The 21,426-nt window shown below is 50.2% G+C and overlaps 1 protein-coding gene across 2 annotated transcripts in view; it reads right to left on the bottom strand.

Annotated features, from left to right (window-relative positions):
• Positions 1-21,426, bottom strand: part of LOC119973187 (E3 ubiquitin-protein ligase RNF123) — a 537,603-nt gene that overhangs the window by 13,527 nt on the left and 502,650 nt on the right. For both annotated transcript variants that reach the window (XM_038810837.1, XM_038810836.1), the window contains exon 38: positions 1,103-1,188. In XM_038810837.1, the coding sequence (XP_038666765.1) occupies positions 1,103-1,188 (86 nt within the window). The remainder of the gene's footprint in view (positions 1-1,102; positions 1,189-21,426) is intronic.

Below are 21,426 nucleotides of genomic sequence, written 5' to 3' on the forward strand. Positions count from 1 at the left end.
GGAATATCCTTATCGCAAGAACATTAAACACATACCACAGGACGTGATTGAGACAACAAGTAAAGATGCAATCAAGGGGAAACCAGTTAAACATTTAAGGGTGAAGGGAATAGAGGGTTACAAAGTTTTTATACTGTATATTTGATGTAATAGTTAAGTGTGCGGTGCTGAATTTTGCTGGGAGATATAGTCCATGGAAAATAAAAGTTTAAACAGAGTAGAGGAACACCCAGATTGAGGGATCTAGAATTCACAATGCCAAAACAAAATCAAACACTGAGGGTCATTTCAATAGGGATCAAATCCAAAAGCAGAGAAGTTAAACTTATAGAAGAACCATAAATATTAACAAGGATGATACCACATCTGATCTGAAAGGTTGCAACTATTAGGAAAGACTGAATAGATGGGGGCTCTTTTCTACAGGAAAGAAAAGAAGGAGAGGCGCTCAAATAGTCTTTTAAAAATTATGAAGGAGTTCAATGAGGTGAAAATTAAATCTGTTTTCACTTGTGGGGAGTCGAAAATTAGGGGCCATAAATATTGATTAATTGATTAATAGTCCAAAGATGTGAGGGTTAGGTGGATTGGCCATGCTAAATTGCCCGTAGTGTCATAATAAAAGTAAGGTTAAGGGGGGGGGGGTTGTTGGGTTACGGGTATAGGGTGGATACGTGGGTTTGAGTAGGGTGATCATGGCTCGGCACAACATTGAGGGCCGAAGGGCCTGTTCTGTGCTGTACTGTTCTATGTTCTATGTAATACTCATTAATGAATCCAATAGAGAAAATGTTATCCAAAAAGAGGTTAGAATAGGGAACTCACCACCACAGGGAGTAATTGAGACAAATAGTGTAGATACATTCACAGGAAAGCCAGTTTTGCAATAAGGAAATGGAAGGGGAAGGTAATCAAGTTGGATGAAAAGGGATGAGAGGAGATTAATGTGGCGCATAAACAGTGGTATAGATGTGTTGGGTTCAATGGTCTGTGATATAAAATCCTTTGCAAAAAATACTGACAAGATAAATGTCAATATATGAACATCGTCACACACAGTTCAAGGGGACTCGGTCCCCAGTTTCGCTTAAGCTGGCCTTACTTGCAGGATTTGTGTGAACATGGCCTGAAGACAGCGGAGATGGGGTGAGCGTAACAGATAGGGCACAGGTCCTCCTCACTGGTGGGCTGCAAGGAAACAAAAAGAGATTACAATAATCCGGAGATCTGCGGCCTCCGAAACATCACACAGCCAGCAGGCACGGTCGATGCCCCATCCCATCCTTCTTTTTTATTCACACAGACACCACTCAAAATACAGCCAAATCCTTTCAAAACTCTGCTGTTTTCCTCAGAGAAATCTGTCAGGATTAGTAAACTTCAATCTTATTGTTGTATATAACATTGTGATTCAAAGTAATTGACTGGATGTGAAAGGCTTTAAGGTAACCCAAGGGTGAGATCAGCTGCACAAATGCAAGTTCTCTTTTGAATGTGTTTCTGGATGATGATGGTGACCCATTTACTCTCCTACTCTTTCCTTGAGTATAAGAAGCTGATCTCTGCTGTATCCATGGGGGCAAAGGGAGGAAGGGCATGGGTCAGGTTTCTGCGTTACCCCACGAGTTGTCCTTAAGCCGACAGCAGGATTATGGGCCCCTCCTATAGATTTCATCTGACATATGATCCTGTGCCTCTGCCAGCCTGAAAGGAAATGAGAGTCCCTGAGGCTGATGCTTCCAAAATCTGGTCAAATCTGGGTTTACAGGCACTGTTCGTAGTGAGTTCACCATGTTTCATAGATACATAGAATTTACAGTACAAAACGAGGCCAATCAACCCATTGGGTCTGCACCCAACTGAAGCCTTCCCCCTATCCCCGTAACCCAGTAACCCCACCTAACCTTTTGGACACTAAGGGGCAATTTAGCATGATCAACCCACCTAACCTGCACATCTTTGGACTGTGCGAGGAAAGTAGAGCACCCGGAGGAAACCCACGCAGACACGGGGAGAAAGTGCAAACTGCACACAGTCACCCGAGGCTGGAATTGAACCCGGAGCCTGGAGCTGTGTGCAGCAGTGCTAACCACTGTGCCACATTGCCACCCATGTTCATAGTCCCTGTTCTTAGCGAGTTCACCATGTTGACAGGCAGCTCTGTAAAACCCACAGACGGCAGCCTGGGCCAGCACAAAATACAAGTGAGGCTCCTGGGAGTTGATACCTGACTGTGGGCTGGAAGGAGTGAGCTGCATTGCATATTTACCCATTATATGACAAATGTTGTCAGAAGAGGTGCAGAATACCATACAGCACAACACATGTACAAACATACAAGTAAGCAACATTGTTGATGATAGAACCACAGTTATCATACTGCTCATAAACTGCTCCCTGTAATTCAGCAGAGCGAGGAACACTCACTGTGTACCTATACAGAGTTCCTGTGTATTCAGCAGAGCGAGGAACACTCACTGTGTAACTATACAGTGTTCCTGTGTATTCAGCAGGGTGAGGATCACTCACTGTGTAACTATACAGAGTTCCTGTGTATTCAGCAGGGTGAGGGTCACTCACTGTGTAACTGTACTGAGTACCTACAACATTTCTAGTTTGGTGGGGAGAGTGAAAGCTGATCTGGCAAGGTGGGATGGTCTCCCTCTGTCACTGGCGGGTCGGGTACAGGCAGTTAAAATGAACGTGTTGCCGCGATTTCTGTTTATCTTTCAATGCCTGCCGATTGTCCTGCCTAAGGCTTTTTTCAGAGAGATTGAGGGAAGGATTACGTTGTTCATATGAGGAGGGAAGGTGGCCAGAGTTAGAAAGGTGCTGCTACAGAGGGGAAGGCAGGCAGGGGGTTTGGGTCTTCCGTACCTGATGTCTTATTACTAGGCGGCGAATGTGGAGAAGGTGCGGAGCTGGGTCAGAGGGGCTGATTCCCAGTGGGTCAGAATGGAGGAGAGTTTGCAGGGGGTCGGGGCTGAAAGCATTAGCAACAGCGCCGCTCCCGATAGTCCCGGGGAAATACTCAGGGCGTCCGGTAATAATAGCTTCACTGAGAATTTGGAGGCAGTTATGCCAACACTCCGGGTTGGGGGCAGGTTCAAGGGAAATGCCGATTCGGGGGAACCACAGATTTGAGCCAGGGAGGTGGAATGGAAATTTTCAGAAATGGGGGAAGGGGATTAAGACATCAAAAGATTTGTTTCTTAGGGGTCGATTTGCAGAACTGAAGGAGCTGGAAGCAAAGTATGGGCTGGAGCAGGGGGAAATATATGCAGGTTTGAGATTTTTCCAGAAAGGACATATGAAGCTTCCTGGGGGAGCCGGCCTCCACATTGCTGGAGGAGGTGCTGACGACAAGGGGACTGGAGAAGGGGGTAGTATCAGTGGTGTAAGGAGCTATTTTGGAAGAAGATAAGGCACCACTGGAAGGGATCAAAGCAAATTGGGAGGAAGAGTTGGGAGAGGATATGGAGGAGGGGTTCTGGTGTGAGGTGCTCCAGAGAGTGAGTGCCTCCACCTCATGCACGAGGCTGGGGCTGATACAGCTGAAGGTGGTATACAGAGCACACCACACGAGGGCAAGGATGAGCTGATTCTTTGAGGGAGTAGAAGATGTGCGTGAACGTTGCGGGGGGGGGGGGGGGGGGGGGGGGCTAATCACGTTCGTATGTTTTGGTCATGTCCAGAGCTAGACGATTACTGGAAGGAGGTTTTTAGGGTAATTTCTAAAGTGGTGCATGTGAAACTACACCTGGGCCCCCGGGAGGCCATATTCGGGGTGTCGGACCAGCCAGCGTTGGAAATGTGTGCGGAGGCAGATATTATACCCTTCGCCTCATTGATAGCCCGAAGGCGGATCCTGCTGGGATGGAGAGCAGACTCTCCACTCTGTCCCTGGCGTGGCGGGGGGGACCTGTTGGAATTCTTGACTGTTGAGAAGGTTAAGTTTGAACTGAGGGGAAGGATGGACGGGTTCTACAATTCATGGGCATTATTCATTATGCACTTTCAAGAACTGGAGAACATCGAACATTAGTTGGGGGGGGGGGGGGGGGGAAGGGTGGTGTGTGTTAATGGTGACTATGAGTGATTCTTGATTCCTTTTTGTCATTTGTTTATGTGAACATGCGGGCTAATGTTTGGGGATTGGTGGGAGGATGGGATCATTGTTATTGATATGGGGATTGACGTATTTGTTGTTGATTATTGTTTATTGTCGGTGGGTGTAAATTTGGGAGAAAATGTGAAAAAGGAGAATAAAAAATATTTTAAAAAAAACTGTACAGAGTTCCTGGGCGGTATTCTCCGCTCCCGATAAAAATCGGGATGGCTGTCGTGAAATCGGCCGAGGTTCACGACGGCCTCGGAGCACGCTCCCCGCACCTAATTCACCCCACCCGGGGGGCTAGGAGCGGGCCTCCGTCTTTCTCGGCCGCAACCTCGTTGCGCCGGAAATGACACGCAAAACGGCGCATTTGTGAGGTCATCCGCACATGTGCGGGTTGCCGGTTCCAACCTGCACATGCGCGGATGACTTCATTGCGCAGACGGCGTGACCCGCGCATGCGCGGTGGCCGTCTTTCTCCTCAGCCGCCCGGCAAGACGTGGCGGGTTGATCTTGCCAGGCGGCGGAGGGGAAAGAGTGCGTCCGTTTTGGACGCTGGCCCGACGATTGGTGGGCACCAATCACGGGCCTGTCCCCTCCTGAGCACAGTCGTGGTGATCCCGTGCCAATCGGGCCCCTAGATGCCCCAAACGGGCATCTGGCGCCTATTTCACGAATGCATGCACCAGGTGTGGTTGCTGGCATGTTGAAATGGGCGTGAAGGGCCGGCCGCTCGGCCCATTGGGCTCGGAGAATCGCCGTTCGCCGTGCAAAACGGCAAGCGGCGATTTTTCCGAGCCCGGGGGGGGTGGAATTGCTGGGGGCGCCGGGGGGCGTGAAAAATGTCGGGAGGCCCTCCCACGATTCTCCCACGCCACGTGGGGAGCAGATAATTCTGCCCCCTGTATATTCTGCATGATGAGGATCACTCACTGTGTAACTATAGAGTTCCTGTATATTCAGCAGGGTGAGGAGCACTCACTGTGTAAATTTACAGAGTTCCTGTATATTCAGCAGGGTGAGGAAGACTCACTGTGTAACTTCACAGAGTTCCTGTTGTAGCCATGTAAAATGGCCACGTGTATTATTGTATAGAGATACAAGTCTTGTGTTATTAACAAGCTGTGTTTTTGAGCTAACATACAGGGTGTGGGGTCATTTGGTCAATATAAGAAACAGCTTGTGGTTCACATAAAGGGTAAAAAGGCAACACTGTGTATTCAGCGTGGTGAAGATCACTCACTGTGTAATTACTTAGCGTTTCTGTGTATTCAGCGTGGTGAAGATCACTGACTGTAATTCTTTAGAGTTCCTAGAGAGGAAATTGCTGAGGCCTTGACAGAAATCTTTGGATCCTCACTGTCTTCAGGTGATGTCCCGGAGGACTGGAGAATAGCCAATGTTGTTCCTTTGTTTAAGAAGGGTAACAAGGATAATCCAGGGAACTACAGGCCGGTGAGCCTTACGTCAGTGGTAGGGAAATTACTGGAGAGAATTCTTCGAGACAGGATCTACTCCCATTTGGAAGCAAATGGACGTATTAGCGAGAGGCAGCATGGTTTTGTGAAGGGGAGGTTGTGTCTAACTTGATAAGAGTTTTTCAAGGAGGTCACAAAGATGATCAATGCAGGTAGGGCAGTGGATGTTGTCTATATGGACTTCAGTAAGTCCTTTGACAAAGTCCCTCATGGCAGACTGGTACAAAAGGTGAAGTCACACGGGATCAGAGGTGAGCTGGCAAGGTGGATACAGAACTGGCTAGGTCATAGAAGGCAGAGAGTAGCAATGGAAGGGCTAATTGGAGGGCTGTGACTAGTGGTGTTCCGCAGGGATCAGTGCTGGAACCTTTGCTGTTCGTAGTATATATAAATAATTTGGAGGAAAATGGAACTGGTCTGATTAATAAGTTTGCAGACGCCACAAAAGTTGGTGGAATTGCGGATAGCGATGAGGACTGTCAGAGGATACAGCAGGATTTAGATTGCTTGGAGACTTGGGCGGAGAGATGGCAGATAGAGTTTGATCAGGACAAATGTGAGGTAATGCAGGTAGGGAATATACAGTGAATGGTAGAATCCTCAAGAGTTTTGACAGACAGAGAGATCTGGGTGTACAGGTCCACAGGTCACTGAAAGGGGCAACACAGATGGAGAAGGTAGTCAAGAAGGCATACGGCATGCTTGCCTTCATTGGCCGAAGCATTGAGTATAAGAATTCGCAAGTCATGTTGCAGCTGTATAGGACCTTAGTTAGGCCACACTTGGAGTATAGTGTTCAATTCTGGTCGCCACACTACCAGAAGGATGTGGAGGCTTTGGAGAGGGTACAGAAGAGATTTACCATGATGTTGCCTGGCATGGAGGGCATTAGCTATGAGGAGAGGTTGAACAAAATCGGTTTGTTCTCACTGGAACAACGGAGGTTGAGGGGCGACCTGACAGAGGTCTACAAAATTATTAGGGGCATAGACAGAGTGGATAGTCAGAGGTTTTTTCCCATGGTAGAGAGGCATGGGTTTAAGGTGCGAGGGGCAAGGTTTAGAGGAGATGCACAAGGCAAGTTTTTTACACAGAGGGTAGTGGGTGCCTGGAAATCGCTGCCGGAGGAGGTGGTGGAAGCAGGGAAGATAGTGACATTTAAGGGGCATCTTGACAAATACATGAATAGGATGGGAATAGAGGGATACGGACCCCGGAAGTGTAGAAGATTTTAGTTCAGACGGGCAGCATGGTTGGCACAGGCTTGGCGTGCTGTATTCCTGTGCTGTACTTTTCTTTGATCTTTGTTCCTGTGTATTCAGCGTGGTGAGGATCACTCACTGTGTAATTATTTAGAGTTCCTGTGTATTCAGTGTGGTGAGGATCACTCACTGTGTAATTATTTAGAGTTCCTGTGTATTCAGCAGGGTGAGGATCACTCACTGTGTAATTATTTAGAGTTCCTGTGTATTCAGCAGGGTGAGGATCACTCACTGTGTAATTATTTAGAGTTCCTGTGTATTCAGCAGGGTGAGGATCACTCACTGTGTAATTATTTAGAGTTCCTGTGTATTCAGCAGGGTGAGGATCACTCACTGTGTAATTATTTAGAGTTCCTGTGTATTCAGTGTGGTGAGGATCACTCACTGTGTAATTATTTAGAGTTCCTGTGTATTCAGTGTGGTGAGGATCACTCACTGTATAATTATTTAGAGTTCCTGTGTATTCAGTGTGGTGATGATCGCTCACTGTGTAATTATTTAGAGTTCCTGTGTATTCAGCAGGGTGAGGATCACTCACTGTGTAATTATTTAGAGTTCCTGTGTATTCAGTGTGGTGAGGATCACTCACTGTGTAATTATTTAGAGTTCCTGTGTATTCAGCAGGGTGAGGATCACTCACTGTGTAATTATTTAGAGTTCCTGTGTATTCAGCAGGGTGAGGATCACTCACTGTGTAATTATTTAGAGTTCCTGTGTATTCAGTAGGGTGAGGATCACTCACTTGTAATTATACAGAGTTCCTGTGTATTCAGAGTGGTGAGGAGCATTCACTGTGTAACTATACAGAGTTCCAGTATATTCAGCAGGGTGAGGGTCATTCACTGTGTAACTTTACTGAGTTCCTGTATATTCAGCAGGGTGAGGATCTTTAGAGTTCTTGCTTATTCTGCAAGATAAGTTATTTTAAGTCATTAGTGCCTATTAATTCATGCATTACTGATTGTATTTCGAATGATTTGTACAGGTCTGATGTCATCTGTAAAATGATAGCAGCACAAAGTATTGATTTTGATATTTCTGTCTGCACTATCTGAAACATTTATTTGGAAGTAGTTTTTCCTTTTAAGGAAGTCTGAGCTGTGTTGAATGTCATGCAGTAGGTCGCGGTTATGTGCTGCTGCTTGGGGCCATTACAGGAAAATTCTCAAACTTCGATTTATTTGCGTATATTTGACCTGCTTTTATTTTTAATCATGATAAACACCTTCGGCGGGATTCTCCGACAGAGAATCCCCGGTGCGAGGCGCGAATCCCGCCCTGCCGCCGGCTGCCATATTCTCCGGCGCCGTTTTTCAGGCGGGGGCGGGATTGCCGCCCTGCCGGTTGGGGGCTGTTGACAGCGACCCCCCCCCCCCCCCCGCCCCCCAGCGATTCTCCGCACCCCGATGGGCTGAGCGGCCATCCATTTTTGGCCAGTCCCGCCAGCGTGAATCACTGAGCTCACGCACCGGCGGGACCTGGCAGGTGAGTATGTGTGGGCGGTCCTTGGGGGCGGGGGGCGGCAAGAGGATCCGACCCTGCGGGGTGGGGCCCCCACGGTGGCCTGGCCCATGATCAGGGCCCACCGATCTGCGGGTGGGCTTGTTCCATGGGGGCACTTCTTCCTTCCGCGCTGGGCCCCTGTAGGGCTCCGCCATATTGCACGTGGGCCGGTGCAAGAATACACGGGCCGGTCCGCACATGCGCAGAATCACGTCGGCCGTTCCGCACATGCGTGAACTCGCACCGGCCCTTCGGCGCCGTCCCCTAGAAAGGTGTGAATTCCTCACTTTGGGGGGGGCCGTTGATGCCGGAGTCCTTCGCGTCGGTTTTCCCGCCGGCGTGGGGACTTAGTCCCCAGAAGGGAGGATCCCGACTCTTAAATCTTATTTAGAAATAAGTTCCAAAAAAGAGATTCCTTCCTTATTGTTCATCTAAGATGCTAACTGGCTCATTGTATACAGTCCATTGCACTCACTGACCAGTGCTCAGTCCAGGCCATCCGGCCTATTCCCTTCATGCTACATTGCAATGTTTTCTGTTGAGACGTCTGCAGTGTGCTGTCCAGCCCTTCGATTCCCTCCTTACTGGAGCATACTTTAATGGATATGATGGATATTTGGATAAATTATTTACACTGACTCCCAATAAATACACCAACAGTATTTCAGCAGCAACAAAAATGGAGCTGTTTAATTTAATGTGGCTCCAAATCTTTGCTGGATTCTCTGTATAAAATGTTTGTCAGGGGTTGAATTATAATTGCTCTCATTTCACTTCTGTAAACTGAACAAAGCTGACCTTTGTGAATGCTCCAATCATCGGAAATGTTTTCTTCTGAGCCCTAAATTGTACTCTAGAATGCAGACAACACAGTGTGACAGAGTTGGGTTGGTCTGGTTTCTGTCACCAGAAATTAGCAATCGGACTGCTCACAGATAAAGATATTAAGCAGAATATTAAAACTATCTGCATCTATTTGCCCCAAGTTACTAGCACTTTATTTACTGTCTATCAATTATCAAGTTTATTGTTATTTTAATATCCGACTTGCATTCCTCAGCTTCCTCTTGGGAGTAATTATTTTAAGGCGAGAGAATAAAACTTTCGTTTTCACATTTTCGACTCTGAGACGTCTAATTACATGTAACAAGAGGTGGAGAATAATAAGGCATTAGGAGTGAGAAAGATGTAGAATCATAGAGCATAGAAGGAGGCCATTGAATCTACTGTGCCTCTGCTGACTCTGTGGTCGAGCTATCCAACTGGTTTCAATCTCTCGCTCTTTCCACATCGCCCTGCAAAATGTCATTGTTCTATTGTATGGTCAATTCTCTTGATAAAAGCACTGTATCCCAGAGCACCACAACTCACTGCATCAAACCAAATCTCATCCTACTCCTGCCAATTATTTTAAACCTGTTGTCCTCTAGTTACTGACCGTTCTGCTAGTGGAAACCATCTGTAAGGAACACAACATTCACATACCCTTTTGAACAGTCTGATGGTACACATAGGGTCACAGAGATGCAGCATTATTGTTTTCATAGTGCAGTGGACATAAGCAAATGACTGCAGGAAAAACAGCATGGAAGGTATACAATGAGCCAGAATGCCAGACGATAATAATGTGTGCAATGGTTCTACAAAGAACACAGGAACAGGAGGCTGCCATTGGGGGGGGGGGGGGGGTTCGATATGTGATGGGAGAGGGTTGTCATAATATACACACAGGTATGTGATGGTGCACAGACAGGCATTGAATGAACACACAGAACACAGCAGCCAATCACCAGAGAGGACACGACCACTATAAAGCCAGAGGGCACTAGTTTTCCCGCTCTCTTGGGATCCAGCCTCTGAGACAGTCAGAGCCCGTGAGCAACAACTAGAACATACACCATGTGGTAGTAAGATAGTCTGGTCAGGTTAGCCTCAGGTCTCCAGTCAACTCAGCATAGTGTCAACCCACAGTTAAAGTATGTATGATAGTTGAGAGTTCAATAAAATAGAGATAGAGTTGCATTTCTTCAAGTGTTGGAAGCCTGTCTCTCTCACTGCTGCAGTAAACGCGGTCCTCACAGACCTAGCTTACCCAACACATCATGGTACCAGTGAGTCATGTTAGAGTTTGACGGACCTACCTTGAGATAATCTGCCTTTGACCAGCGATCAGCCATCCGGTAACATGGACAGCGTCCGCCCTCCCCAGCAGCTCCGCATCGCCGGCAACCTCGGTGCAAACTGGAAGATTTTCAAGCAGAAGTTCCAGCTGTATCTTGAAGCCACAACCTCGAAGCCGCATCGGATGCCAGAAAGATTGCTCTCTTCCTCTCTACAGCCGGGGACCACGCTATCCACATCTTTAACTCCCTCACCTTTGCTGAAGGCGAGGACAAGACAAAGTTTAAAACAGTCCTGAAGTTCGACAGCCACTGTGACATCGAAGTCAACGAGAGCTTTGAACGCTATGTGTTCCAGCAGAGGCTTCAGGGTAAGGATGAACCTTTTCAGTCCTTCTTAAACCATCTCCGCATCCTTGCGCAGTCCTGCAACTACCGCTCCACTTCCGACTCCATGATCCACGACCAGATCGTTTTCAGGGTCCACTCTGATCCCCTTCGCCAGCAGCTCCTTAAAGTTAAGCAGCTCACCCTCACCATCGCCATCGAGACCTGCATCCTACATGAGCACGCTAATAAGCGGTACTCCCATATCAAGGCGGCAGAGACAGTGCGGCAATGCCCCCATGATGTGGAGCGGGAGCAGGCCGTAAAACAGCTCCAGGGCCCTCAGTCTGGGTGAGGGCGGCCATTTCGCGTGCTTTTCCCGGGCTCCTGCGCATGCGCACAACGATCAAGGGGACGGCGAGGCCGACGACCGAACTGCGCAGGTGCGCACATCGTTCGACCGCACCACGCATGTGCGGTGGCGCACGGAGCATCCTGACGTCAGCGCCATGACGTTCAACAACTGTGGCTCCGCCCATTTAAAGAGGCAATGTCCCGCGAAATCTCGACGCTGTCTCCAGTGTGGCAAGTTTGGCCACTATGCAGCCCAGTGCAGATCTGCTCAACTGCCCAACACACAGCGATCCCAGCCACAGCGCAGGAACGTCCGGTCAGTACAGCAACCCATTGCAGACTCCGACTCCGACATGGTTCCAGATCCCGACACCGAGGGCCTCACATCCCCATTCCGGGTGGGCATCATCACCAAGCATACAATGCTTTCAGGCAAAAAAGTGAAACAACTCCCAGTGATGAGCATTGATCCGGGCGACGAGTGGTGTGCCACCCTTACGGTCAACAAGGCTCGCATACGCTTCAGGCTGGACACTGGCACTTCAGCCAACCTCATTTCGAAGTCTGACCTTGATACCACCCGCATCAAGCCGAGCATTCTTCCACCGGCCTGCCAGCTTCTCGACTACAATGGCAATGCCATCGCTGCCAGTGGCTCATGCCAGCTTGCGGTAGCCCATCGTTCTTCAAAAGCAACCCTGCGTTTTGAAATTGTAGGATCCAACAGAGCTTCCTTGCTCGGTGCTCAGGCCTGCAAAATCTTGAATCTTGTGCAGCGGGTTCACACCATGTCATCCGCTGAGGCAACGGCCTCGCCCGATGTCAACTTCCAAACCCAATTAGATGACCTCATAGCACAATACCACAGCGTCTTCGAAGATATGGGCACACTCCCCTACCAATACAGGATACTTCTGAAACCGAATGCCACACCTGTGGTCCATGCACCGCGTCGGGTGCCGGCACCCCTTGAGGACCGCCTCAAGCAACAGCTGCAAGACCTCCAGAACCAGGGCGTCATTTCTAAGGTCACGGAACCCACGGACTGGGTCAGCTCCATGGTTTGTGTCAAAAAACCGTCAGGGGATGAACACTAATATACGGAGGCTCTTGAACATTATTATGATGCCGGCGGTGGAAGGGGGGGGCGGAGATAGTGGTGGCGCTAGATGCGGAGAAGGCCTTTGATAGGGTCGAGTGGGGGTACTTGTGGGAGGTGCTGGAAAGGTTCGGGTTTGAGGAGGGGTTTGTCAGTTGGGCGAGGCTGTTGTATGAGGCCCCGATGGCGAGTGTGGCCGTGAATAAGAGGAGGTCGGAGTATTTTCGACTATACCGAGGGACGAGGCAGGGGTGTCCCCTGTCCCCCCCTACTTTTTGCGCTGGCAATTGAACCCCTGGCTATGGCGCTGAGGGAGTCGGGGGATTGGAGGGGGCTGGTCCGGGGTGGGGAGGACTACCGAGTGTCGCTCTATCTGGATGACCTATTGTTGTATGTGGCGGACCCGGTGGGGGGAATGCCGGTGGTGATGGGGATTCTCCGGGAATTTGGGGATTTCTCAGGGTATAAGCTTAACTTTGGGAAAAGCGAGCTGTTTGTGGTACACTCGAGGGACCAGGAGGGGGGGATTGGGAGGCGCCCACTGAAAAGGGCGGAGAGGAGCTTCAGGTACTTGGGGGTCAGGTGGCCAGGGGCTGGGGGCCTTGCATAAGCTAAACCTCACAAGGCTGGTGGAGCAAATGGAGGAGGAGTTTAAGAGGTGGGACCTGCTGCTGCTGTCTTTGGCGGGTAGGGTGCAGTCAGTCAAGGTGACGGTGCTCCAGAGGATTCTGTTCCTGTTCCAGTGCCTCCCAATCCTTATCCCGAAGGCCTTTTTCAGGCGGGTTAACAGGAGCATTACGGGGTTTGTGAGGGCACACGAGACTCCAAGGGTGAGACGGATGTTCTTGGAGCAGGGCAGGGATGGGGGGGGGGGGGGGGGGGGGCTGGCGTTGCCCAACCTCTGTGGATATTATTGGGCTGCCAACGCAGCGATGGTGCGTAAGTGGGTAATGGATGGGGATGGGGCGGCATGGAAGATGCTGGAGATGGCATCCTGTGTGGGCACGAACCTGGAAGCGTTTGCAACAGCGCCGCTGCCGCTCCCTCCGACGAGGTATACCACGAGCCCGGTGGTGGAAGCTACCCTCAAGATTTGGGGGCAATGGAGGCGGCACAGGGGGGAGGTGGGGGCCTCGATGGGGTCCCCGATACGGGGGAACCACTGGTTTGTTCCGGGGAGAATTGATGGCGGGTTCCTGAGTTGGCACAAGGCAGGTGTCGGGAGGCTGGGGGACCTGTTCATAGCCGGGAGGTTTGCGAGCCTGGGTGAGCTGGAAGGGAAGTTCAGGCTCCTCCCGGGGAACACCTTTAGGTACATGCAAGTAAGGGCATTTGTCAGGCGGCAGGGTTCCCCCTGCTGCCGCCGCATGGGGTCCAGGACAGGGTGCTCTCGGGGGTATGGGTTGGAGAGGGGAGGATCTCGGAAGTGTACCAGGTGATGCAGGAGGTAGACGAGGCCTCGGTGGAGGAGCTGAAAGATAAATGGGAGGAGGAGCTGGGTGAGGAGATTGAGGAGGGGACGTGGGCGGATGCCCTAGAAAGGGTGAACTCCTCCTCTTCGTGTGCGAGGCTTAGCCTCATACAGTTTAAGGTACTGCATAGGGCTCATATGACCTGGACAAGGATGAGCCGGTTTTTTGGGACCGAGGACAGGTGTATTAGGTGCTCAGGGAGCCCAGCAAACCATGTCCACATGTTCTGGGCATGCCCAGCGCTGGGGGAATTTTGGAAGGGTGTAGCAAGGACGGTATCGAAGGTGGTAGGATCCAGGGTCAATCCAGGCTGGGGACTCGCAATATTTGGGGTTGCAGTGGAGCCGGGAGTGCAGGAGGCGAAAGAGGCCGTTGTTCTGGCCTTTGCGTCCCTAGTAGCCCAGCGGAAGATTCTTCTTCAGTGGAAGGATGTGAGGCCCCCAAGCGTGGAGGCCTGGGTCAACGATATAGCGGGGTTTATTAAATTGGAGAGGGTGAAATTTGCCCTAAGGGGGTCAGTGCAGGGGTTTTTCAGGAGATGGCAACCATTCCCAGATCTCCTGGCAGAACGGTAAAAACAAAAGGTCAGCAGCAGCAGCAAAATATTATTTTTTAAAAAACCATCAGGGGAACTTCGCATTTGTATCGACCCCAAAGATTTGAACCGTAATATCATGAGGGAACACTACCCTATCCCTAAACGAGAACAGCTCACCAGCGAAATGTCTCACGCCAAGTTTTTCACGAAGCTGGATGCCTCCAAGGGGTTTTGGCAAATACAGCTGGACGCGTTCAGTCAAAAGCTGTGCACATTTAACACCCCGTTTGGTCGTTACTGTTACAACCGGATGCCCTTTGGCATCATCTCCGCCTCGGAGGTATTCCACCGAATAATGGAGCAAATGATGGAGGGCTTCGAGGGGGTGCGAGTGTATGTCGATTATATCATTGTCTGGTCCACACCTCCTCAGGAGCACATCGATCGCCTCAAACGAGTGTTCCATCGGATCCACGAGCTTGGCCTCCGACTCAACAGAGCCAAATGTTCGTTCGGTCAAGCAGAAATAAAGTTCCTTGGCGACCATATTTCGCAGTTCGGTGTGCAGCCAGATGCAGACAAGGTGTCGGCGATCAATGCTATGAAGACACCGGAGGACAAGAAGGCGGTCCTCCGCTTCCTAAGGATGGTCAACTTCCTTGGGAAGTTTATCCCCAACCTTGCATCACACACCACAACTCTCCGCCATCTTGTTAAAAAGACTACCGACTTCCAGTGGCTCCCCGCTCATGAGCGGGAGTGGCGTGAGCTCAGGGCGCAACTCACCAAGGCCCCGGTACTGGCGTTTTTCAACCCTACCAAGGAGACGAAGATCTCTATCGACGCGAGCCAGGCTGGCATTGGGGCAGTACTCCTCCAGCAGGACGAATCCTCCACCTGGGCCCCAGTCGCATATGCATCTAGAGCCATGACACCTACTGAGCAGCGATATGCTCAAATTGAAAAAGAGTGCCTGGGCCGCCTCACAGGGATTGACAAGTTCCATGATTATCTGTATGGACTCCCCAAATTCATGGTCGAGACGGACCACAGGCCATTGGTTCACATCATCCAGAAAGACCTCAATGATATGACACCACGCCTGCAACGTATCCTCCTCAAACTCTGCCGCTACGATTTCGACCTGGTCTACACCCCGGGCAAGGAGCTCATTGTGGCAGACGCACTCTCGAGATCCATCGCCACACCATGCGAGCAGTCGGACTTCGTCTGTCAGATCGACGCTCAGTTTTGTGCATCCAACTTTCCGGCCACTGATGAAAGGGTCGTGCAGATTCATCAGGAGACAGCCAGGGATCCTTTACTCCAGCGGGTCATGCGCCAATCCACGGATGGTTGGCAAAAAGGGCAGTGCCCACAGTTCTATAATATAAAAGACGATCTGGTGGTAGTGGACGGCATACTAATGAAGCTGGACAGGATAGTAATCCCACAGAGCATGCGCGAGCTGGTCCTCGGCCAAATCCACAAAGGTCACCTGGGGGTCGAAAGGTGTCGCTGTCGAGCTCGAGAGGCAGTGTGTCGGCCTGGCATCAATCAGGATATCGCCAACACTGTCCTCAATTGCCCAACGTGCCAACGGTTCCAGCCGGCTCAGCCGAAAGAGACTTTGCAGCCGCATGAACTGGTGTCCTCCCCATGGACCAAAGTTGGTATTGATCTCTTTCATGCAAAGGGCTGAGACTATGTCCTCCTCGTGGACTATTTTTCTAACTACCCCCGAGGTGGTCAGACTGACTGACCTCACATCAGCAACAGTTATCAAGGCATGCAAGGAGACTTTTGCCCGTCATGGCATTCCGCTTACAGTTATGACTGATAATGGCCCGTGCTTCTTCAATCAGGAACATAGAACATAGAACGATACAGCGCAGTACAGGCCCATCGGCCCTCGATGTTGCACCGACATGGAAAAAATCTAAAGGCCATCTAACCTACACTATGCCCTTATCATCCATATGCTTATCCAATAAATTTTTAAATGCCCTCAATGTTGGCGTGTTCACTACTGTTGCAGGTAGGGCATTCCACGGCCTCACCACTCTTTGCGTAAAAAACCCACCTCTGACCTCTGTCCTATATCTATTACCCCTCAATTTAAGGCTATGTCCCCTCGTGCTAGCCACCTCCATCCGCGGGAGAAGGCTCTCGCTGTCCACCTCTATCTAACCCTCTGATCATTTTGTATGCCTCTATTAAGTCACCTCTTAACCTTCTTCTCTCTAACGAAAACAACCTCAAGTCCATCAGCCTTTCCTCATAAGATTTTCCCTCCATACCAGGCAACATCCTGGTAAATCTCCTCTGCACCCGTTCCAAAGCTTCCACGTCCTTCCTATAATGAGGCGACCAGAACTGTACGCAATACTCCAAATGCGGCCGTACTAGAGTTTTGTACAACTGCAACATGACCTCATGGCTCCGGAACTCAATCCCTCTACCAATAAAGGCCAACACACCATAGGCCTTCTTCACAACCCTATCAACCTGGGTGGCAACTTTCAGGGATCTATGTACATGGACACCGAGATCCCTCTGCTCATCCACACTACCAAGAATTTTACCATTAGCCAAATATTCCGCATTTCTGTTATTCTTTCCAAAGTGAATCACCTCACACTTCTCCACATTAAACTCCATTTGCCACCTCTCAGCCCAGCTCTGCAGCTTATCTATGTCCCTCTGTAACCTGCAACATCCTTCCGCACTGTCTACAACTCCACCGACTTTAGTGTCGTCTGCAAATTTACTCACCCATCCTTCTGCGCCCTCCTCTAGGTCATTTATAAAAATGACAAACAGCAACGGCCCCAGAACAGATCCTTGTGGTACGCCACTCGTAACTGAACTCCATTCTGAACATTTCCCATCAACTACCACTCTCTGTCTTCTTTCAACTAGCCAATTTCTGATCCACATCTCTAAATCACCCTCAATCCCCAGCCTCCGTATTTTCTGCAATAGCCGACCGTGGGGAACCTTATCAAACGCTTTACTGAAATCCATATGCACCACATCAACTGCTCTACCCTCGTCTACCTGTTCAGTCACCTTCTCAAAGAACTCGATAAGGTTTGTGAGGCATGACCTACCCTTCACAAAACCATGCTGACTGTCCCTAATCATATTATTCCTATCTAGATGATTATAAATCGTATCTTTTATAATCCTCTCCAAGACATTACCCACCACAGACGTTAGGCTCACCGGCCTATAGTTACCGGGGTTATCTCTACTCCCCTTCTTGAACAAAGGGACCACATTTGCTATCCTCCAGTCCTCTGGCACTATTCCTGTAGCCAATGATGACCTAAAAATCAAAGCCAAAGGCTCAGCAATCTCTTCCCTGGCTTCCCAGAGAATCCTAGGATAAATCCCATCCGGCCCCGGGGACTTATCTATTTTCACCTTGTCCAGAATTGCCAACACTTCTTCCCTACGCACCTCAATGCCATCTATTCTAATAGCCTGGGTCTCAGCATTCTCCTCCACAATATTATCTTTTTCTTGAGTGAATACTGACGAAAAGTATTCATTTAGTATCTCGCTTATCTCCTCAGCCTCCACACACAACTTCCCACCACTGTCCTTGACTGGCCCTACTCTTACCCTAGTCATTCTTTTATTCCTGACATACCTATAGAAAGCTTTTGGGTTTTCCTTGATCCTACCTGCCAAAGACTTCTCATGTCCCCTCCTTGCTCGTCTCAGCTCTCTCTTTAGATCCTTCCTCGCTTCCTTGTAACTATCAAGCGCCCCTACTGAAACTTCACGCCTCATCTTCACATAGGCATCCTTCTTCCTCTTAACAAGAGATTCCACTTCTTTGGTAAACCACGGTTCCCTCGCTCGACCCCTTCCTCCCTGCCTGACTGGTACGTACTTATCAAGAACATGCAATAGCTGTTCCTTGAACAAGCTCCACATATCCAGTGTGCCCAACCCTTGCAGCCTACTTCTCCAACCTACACATCCTAAGTCATGTCTAATGGCATCATAATTGCCCTTCCCCCAGCTATAACTCTTGCCCTGCGGGGTATACTTATCCCTTTCCATCACTAACGTAAAGGTCACCGAATTGTGGTCACTGTTTCCAAAGTGCTCACCTACCTCCAGATCTAACACCTGGCCTGGTTCATTACCAAAAACCAAATCCAATGTGGCCTCGCCTCTTGTTGGCCTGTCAACATATTGTGTCAGGAAACCCTCCTGCACACATTGTACAAAGAATGACCCATCTAATGTACTCGAACTATATCTTTTCCAGTCAATATTTGGAAAGTTAAAGTCTCCCATAACAACTACCCTGTTACTTTCGCTCTTTTCCAGAATCATCTTCGCCATCCTTTCCTCTACATCCCTAGAACTATTAGGTGGCCTATAGAAAACTCCCAACAAGGTGACCTCTCCTTTCCTGTTTCTAACCTCAGCCCATACTACCTCGGAAGAAGAGTCCCCATCTAGCATCCTTTCCGCCACCGTAATACTGTCCTTGACTAGCAGCGCCACACCTCCCCCTCTTTTGCCCCCTTCTCTGAGCTTACTAAAACACCTAAACCCCGGAACCTGCAACAACCATTCCTGTCCCTGCTCTATCCATGTCTCTGAAATGGCCACAACATCGAAGTCCCAGGTACCAACCCATGCTGCCAGTTCCCCTACCTTATTTCGTATACTCCTGGCATTGAAGTAGACACACTTCAAACCACCTACCTGAACACTGGCACCCTCCTGCGAAGTCAAATCTGTGCTCCTGACCTCTATACTCTCAATCTCCCGTACCCCAAAACTACAATCCAGGTTCCCATGCCCCTGCTGAATTAGTTTAAACCCCCCCAAAGAGCACTAACAAAGTGGAGGGATTTTGCCCGGCAGTACAATTTTACGCGCGTCACTTCAAGCCCCCACTACCCCCAGTCGAATGGGAAAGCTGAAAAGGGGGTACACATTGTTAAAAGGCTGTTGTGTAAAGCGGCTGATTCGGGTTCAGATTTTAACCTGGCGCTGTTAGCCTACAGGGCGACTCCTTTGTCCGCTGGCCTGTCCCCAGCACAGCTGCTAATGAACCGCACACGATGGACGTCGGTGCCGGCTATCCACATTCCGGACCGTGACAATTTTCCGGTTCTGCAAAGGATGCAAAAGTCTCGTGCCCAATGCAATCCTGCGTATGATGTCCACGCCACAGATCTCCCTTCTCTGGTCCCTGCTGATCGAGTTAGTGTTCAGCTACCCGACGGTGGCTGGTCTGCCACAGCTGTAGTGGTCAAGCAAGTGGCCCCGAGATCATTCCTCATTCGCATGCCTGATGGCTCCTTTCTTCGGCGTAATAGGCGGGCACTGCAGCTACTTCCACGCCCGCCACCTGACCGTGATGTCCCACCTCGCCTGCTGGTTCCTCAGGACGCCACCAATCTGCCAGTTCTTTTACCGCCCTCTACATCCGAGGCAGTTCTGACCGTTCTAGTGCAGGCGGCCCCTGATCCACCCTTGAGGCGGTCAACCAGAATTTGTCGGCCACTACAGAGACTGAATGTTGCATTATCTTGTGCTCCGTTTGCACATCTGTACATATTGTTTCTTCCGAATTTGTTGTATGCCCTCTCTCTGCACGAGACCTTCCCATGTAAATACGTTCACGTACTTTGTATATAGTCAGGTTCCTACACACGTAAATACGTTCACATACTTTGTACATAGTCAGGCTCCTACACACACTCACTATTTATTGACCTATACACATTTTTTTAAAAGTAAAAACAAAGGGGGGGGGGGGGGGGGGGGAGATGTCATAATATACAGACAAGTATGTGATGGGGCACAGACAGGCAGTGAATGAGCACACAGAACACAGCAGCCAATCACCAGACAGGACACGACCACTATAAAGCCAGAGGGCACTAGTTTTCCTGCTCTCTGGGATCCAGCCTGAGACAGTCAGAGCCCGTGAGCAACAACTAGAACATACACCATGTGGTAGTAAGATAGTCTGGTCAGGTTAGCCTCAGGTCTCCAGTCAAGTCAGCATAGTGTCAACCCACAGTTAAAGTATGTATGATAGTTGAGAGTTCAATAAAATAGAGATAGAGTTGCATTTCTTGAAGTGTTGGAAGCCTGTCTCTCTCACTGCTGCAGTAAACGCAGATCCAGCTTACCCAACACATCAAGGGTGCGATGGGGGAAACATGCGATGGGGGAGGGTGCGATGGGGGAGCGTATGATGGGTAGCGTATGATGGGGGATGGGGTGTGATGGGGTGTGATGGGGGAGGGTGTGAGGGGGAGGGTGCAATGGGGGAGCGTGTGATGGGGGAGGGTGTGAGGGGGAGGGTGAGTGGTGGAAGGTGAGAGGGGAGAAATGGGCTGAGGGGGGCACAGTGGGTCATGGTGAGGGAGAGGCCCTGAGTGAGATAATGTGGAGGGGGCAGTGTATGGGGGAATGGGGGCAGTGTATGGGGGAATGGGGGCAGTGTATGGGGGAATGGGGGCAGTGTATGGGGGAATGGGGGCAGTGTATGGGGGAATGGGGGCAGTGTATGGGGGAATGGGGGCACTGTATGGGGGAATGGGGGCAGTGTATGGGGGAATGGGGGCAGTGTATGTAGAATGGGGGCACTGTATGGGGGAATGGGGGCACTGTATGGGGGAATGGGGGCACTGTATGTAGAATGGGGGCACTGTATGGGGGAATGGGGGCAGTGTATGGGGGAATGGGGGCAGTGTATGGGGGAATGGGGGCAGTGTATGGGGGAATGGGGGCACTGTATGTAGAATGGGGGCAGTGTATGGGGGAATGGGGGCAGTGTATGGGGGAATGGGGGCAGTGTATGGGGGAATGGGGGCACTGTATGGAGGAATGGGGGCACTGTATGGGGGAATGGGGGCAGTGTATGGGGGAATGGGGGCACTGTATGGGGGAATGGGGGCAGTGTATGGGGGAATGGGGGCAGTGTATGGGGGAATGGGGGCAGTGTATGGGGGAATGGGGGCAGTGTATGGGGGAATGGGGGCACTGTATGGAGGAATGGGGGCACTGTATGGGGGAATGGGGGCACTGTATGGGGGAATGGGGGCACTGTGGGGGAATTAGGAGGGGCGCACAGTAGGGGGATTGGTGAGGGGGCAGTGAGTGGGGGGAA

The sequence above is a fragment of the Scyliorhinus canicula genome, chromosome 11 (assembly GCF_902713615.1).
Source record: "Scyliorhinus canicula chromosome 11, sScyCan1.1, whole genome shotgun sequence".
Taxonomy (NCBI): Eukaryota; Metazoa; Chordata; class Chondrichthyes; order Carcharhiniformes; family Scyliorhinidae; genus Scyliorhinus; species Scyliorhinus canicula.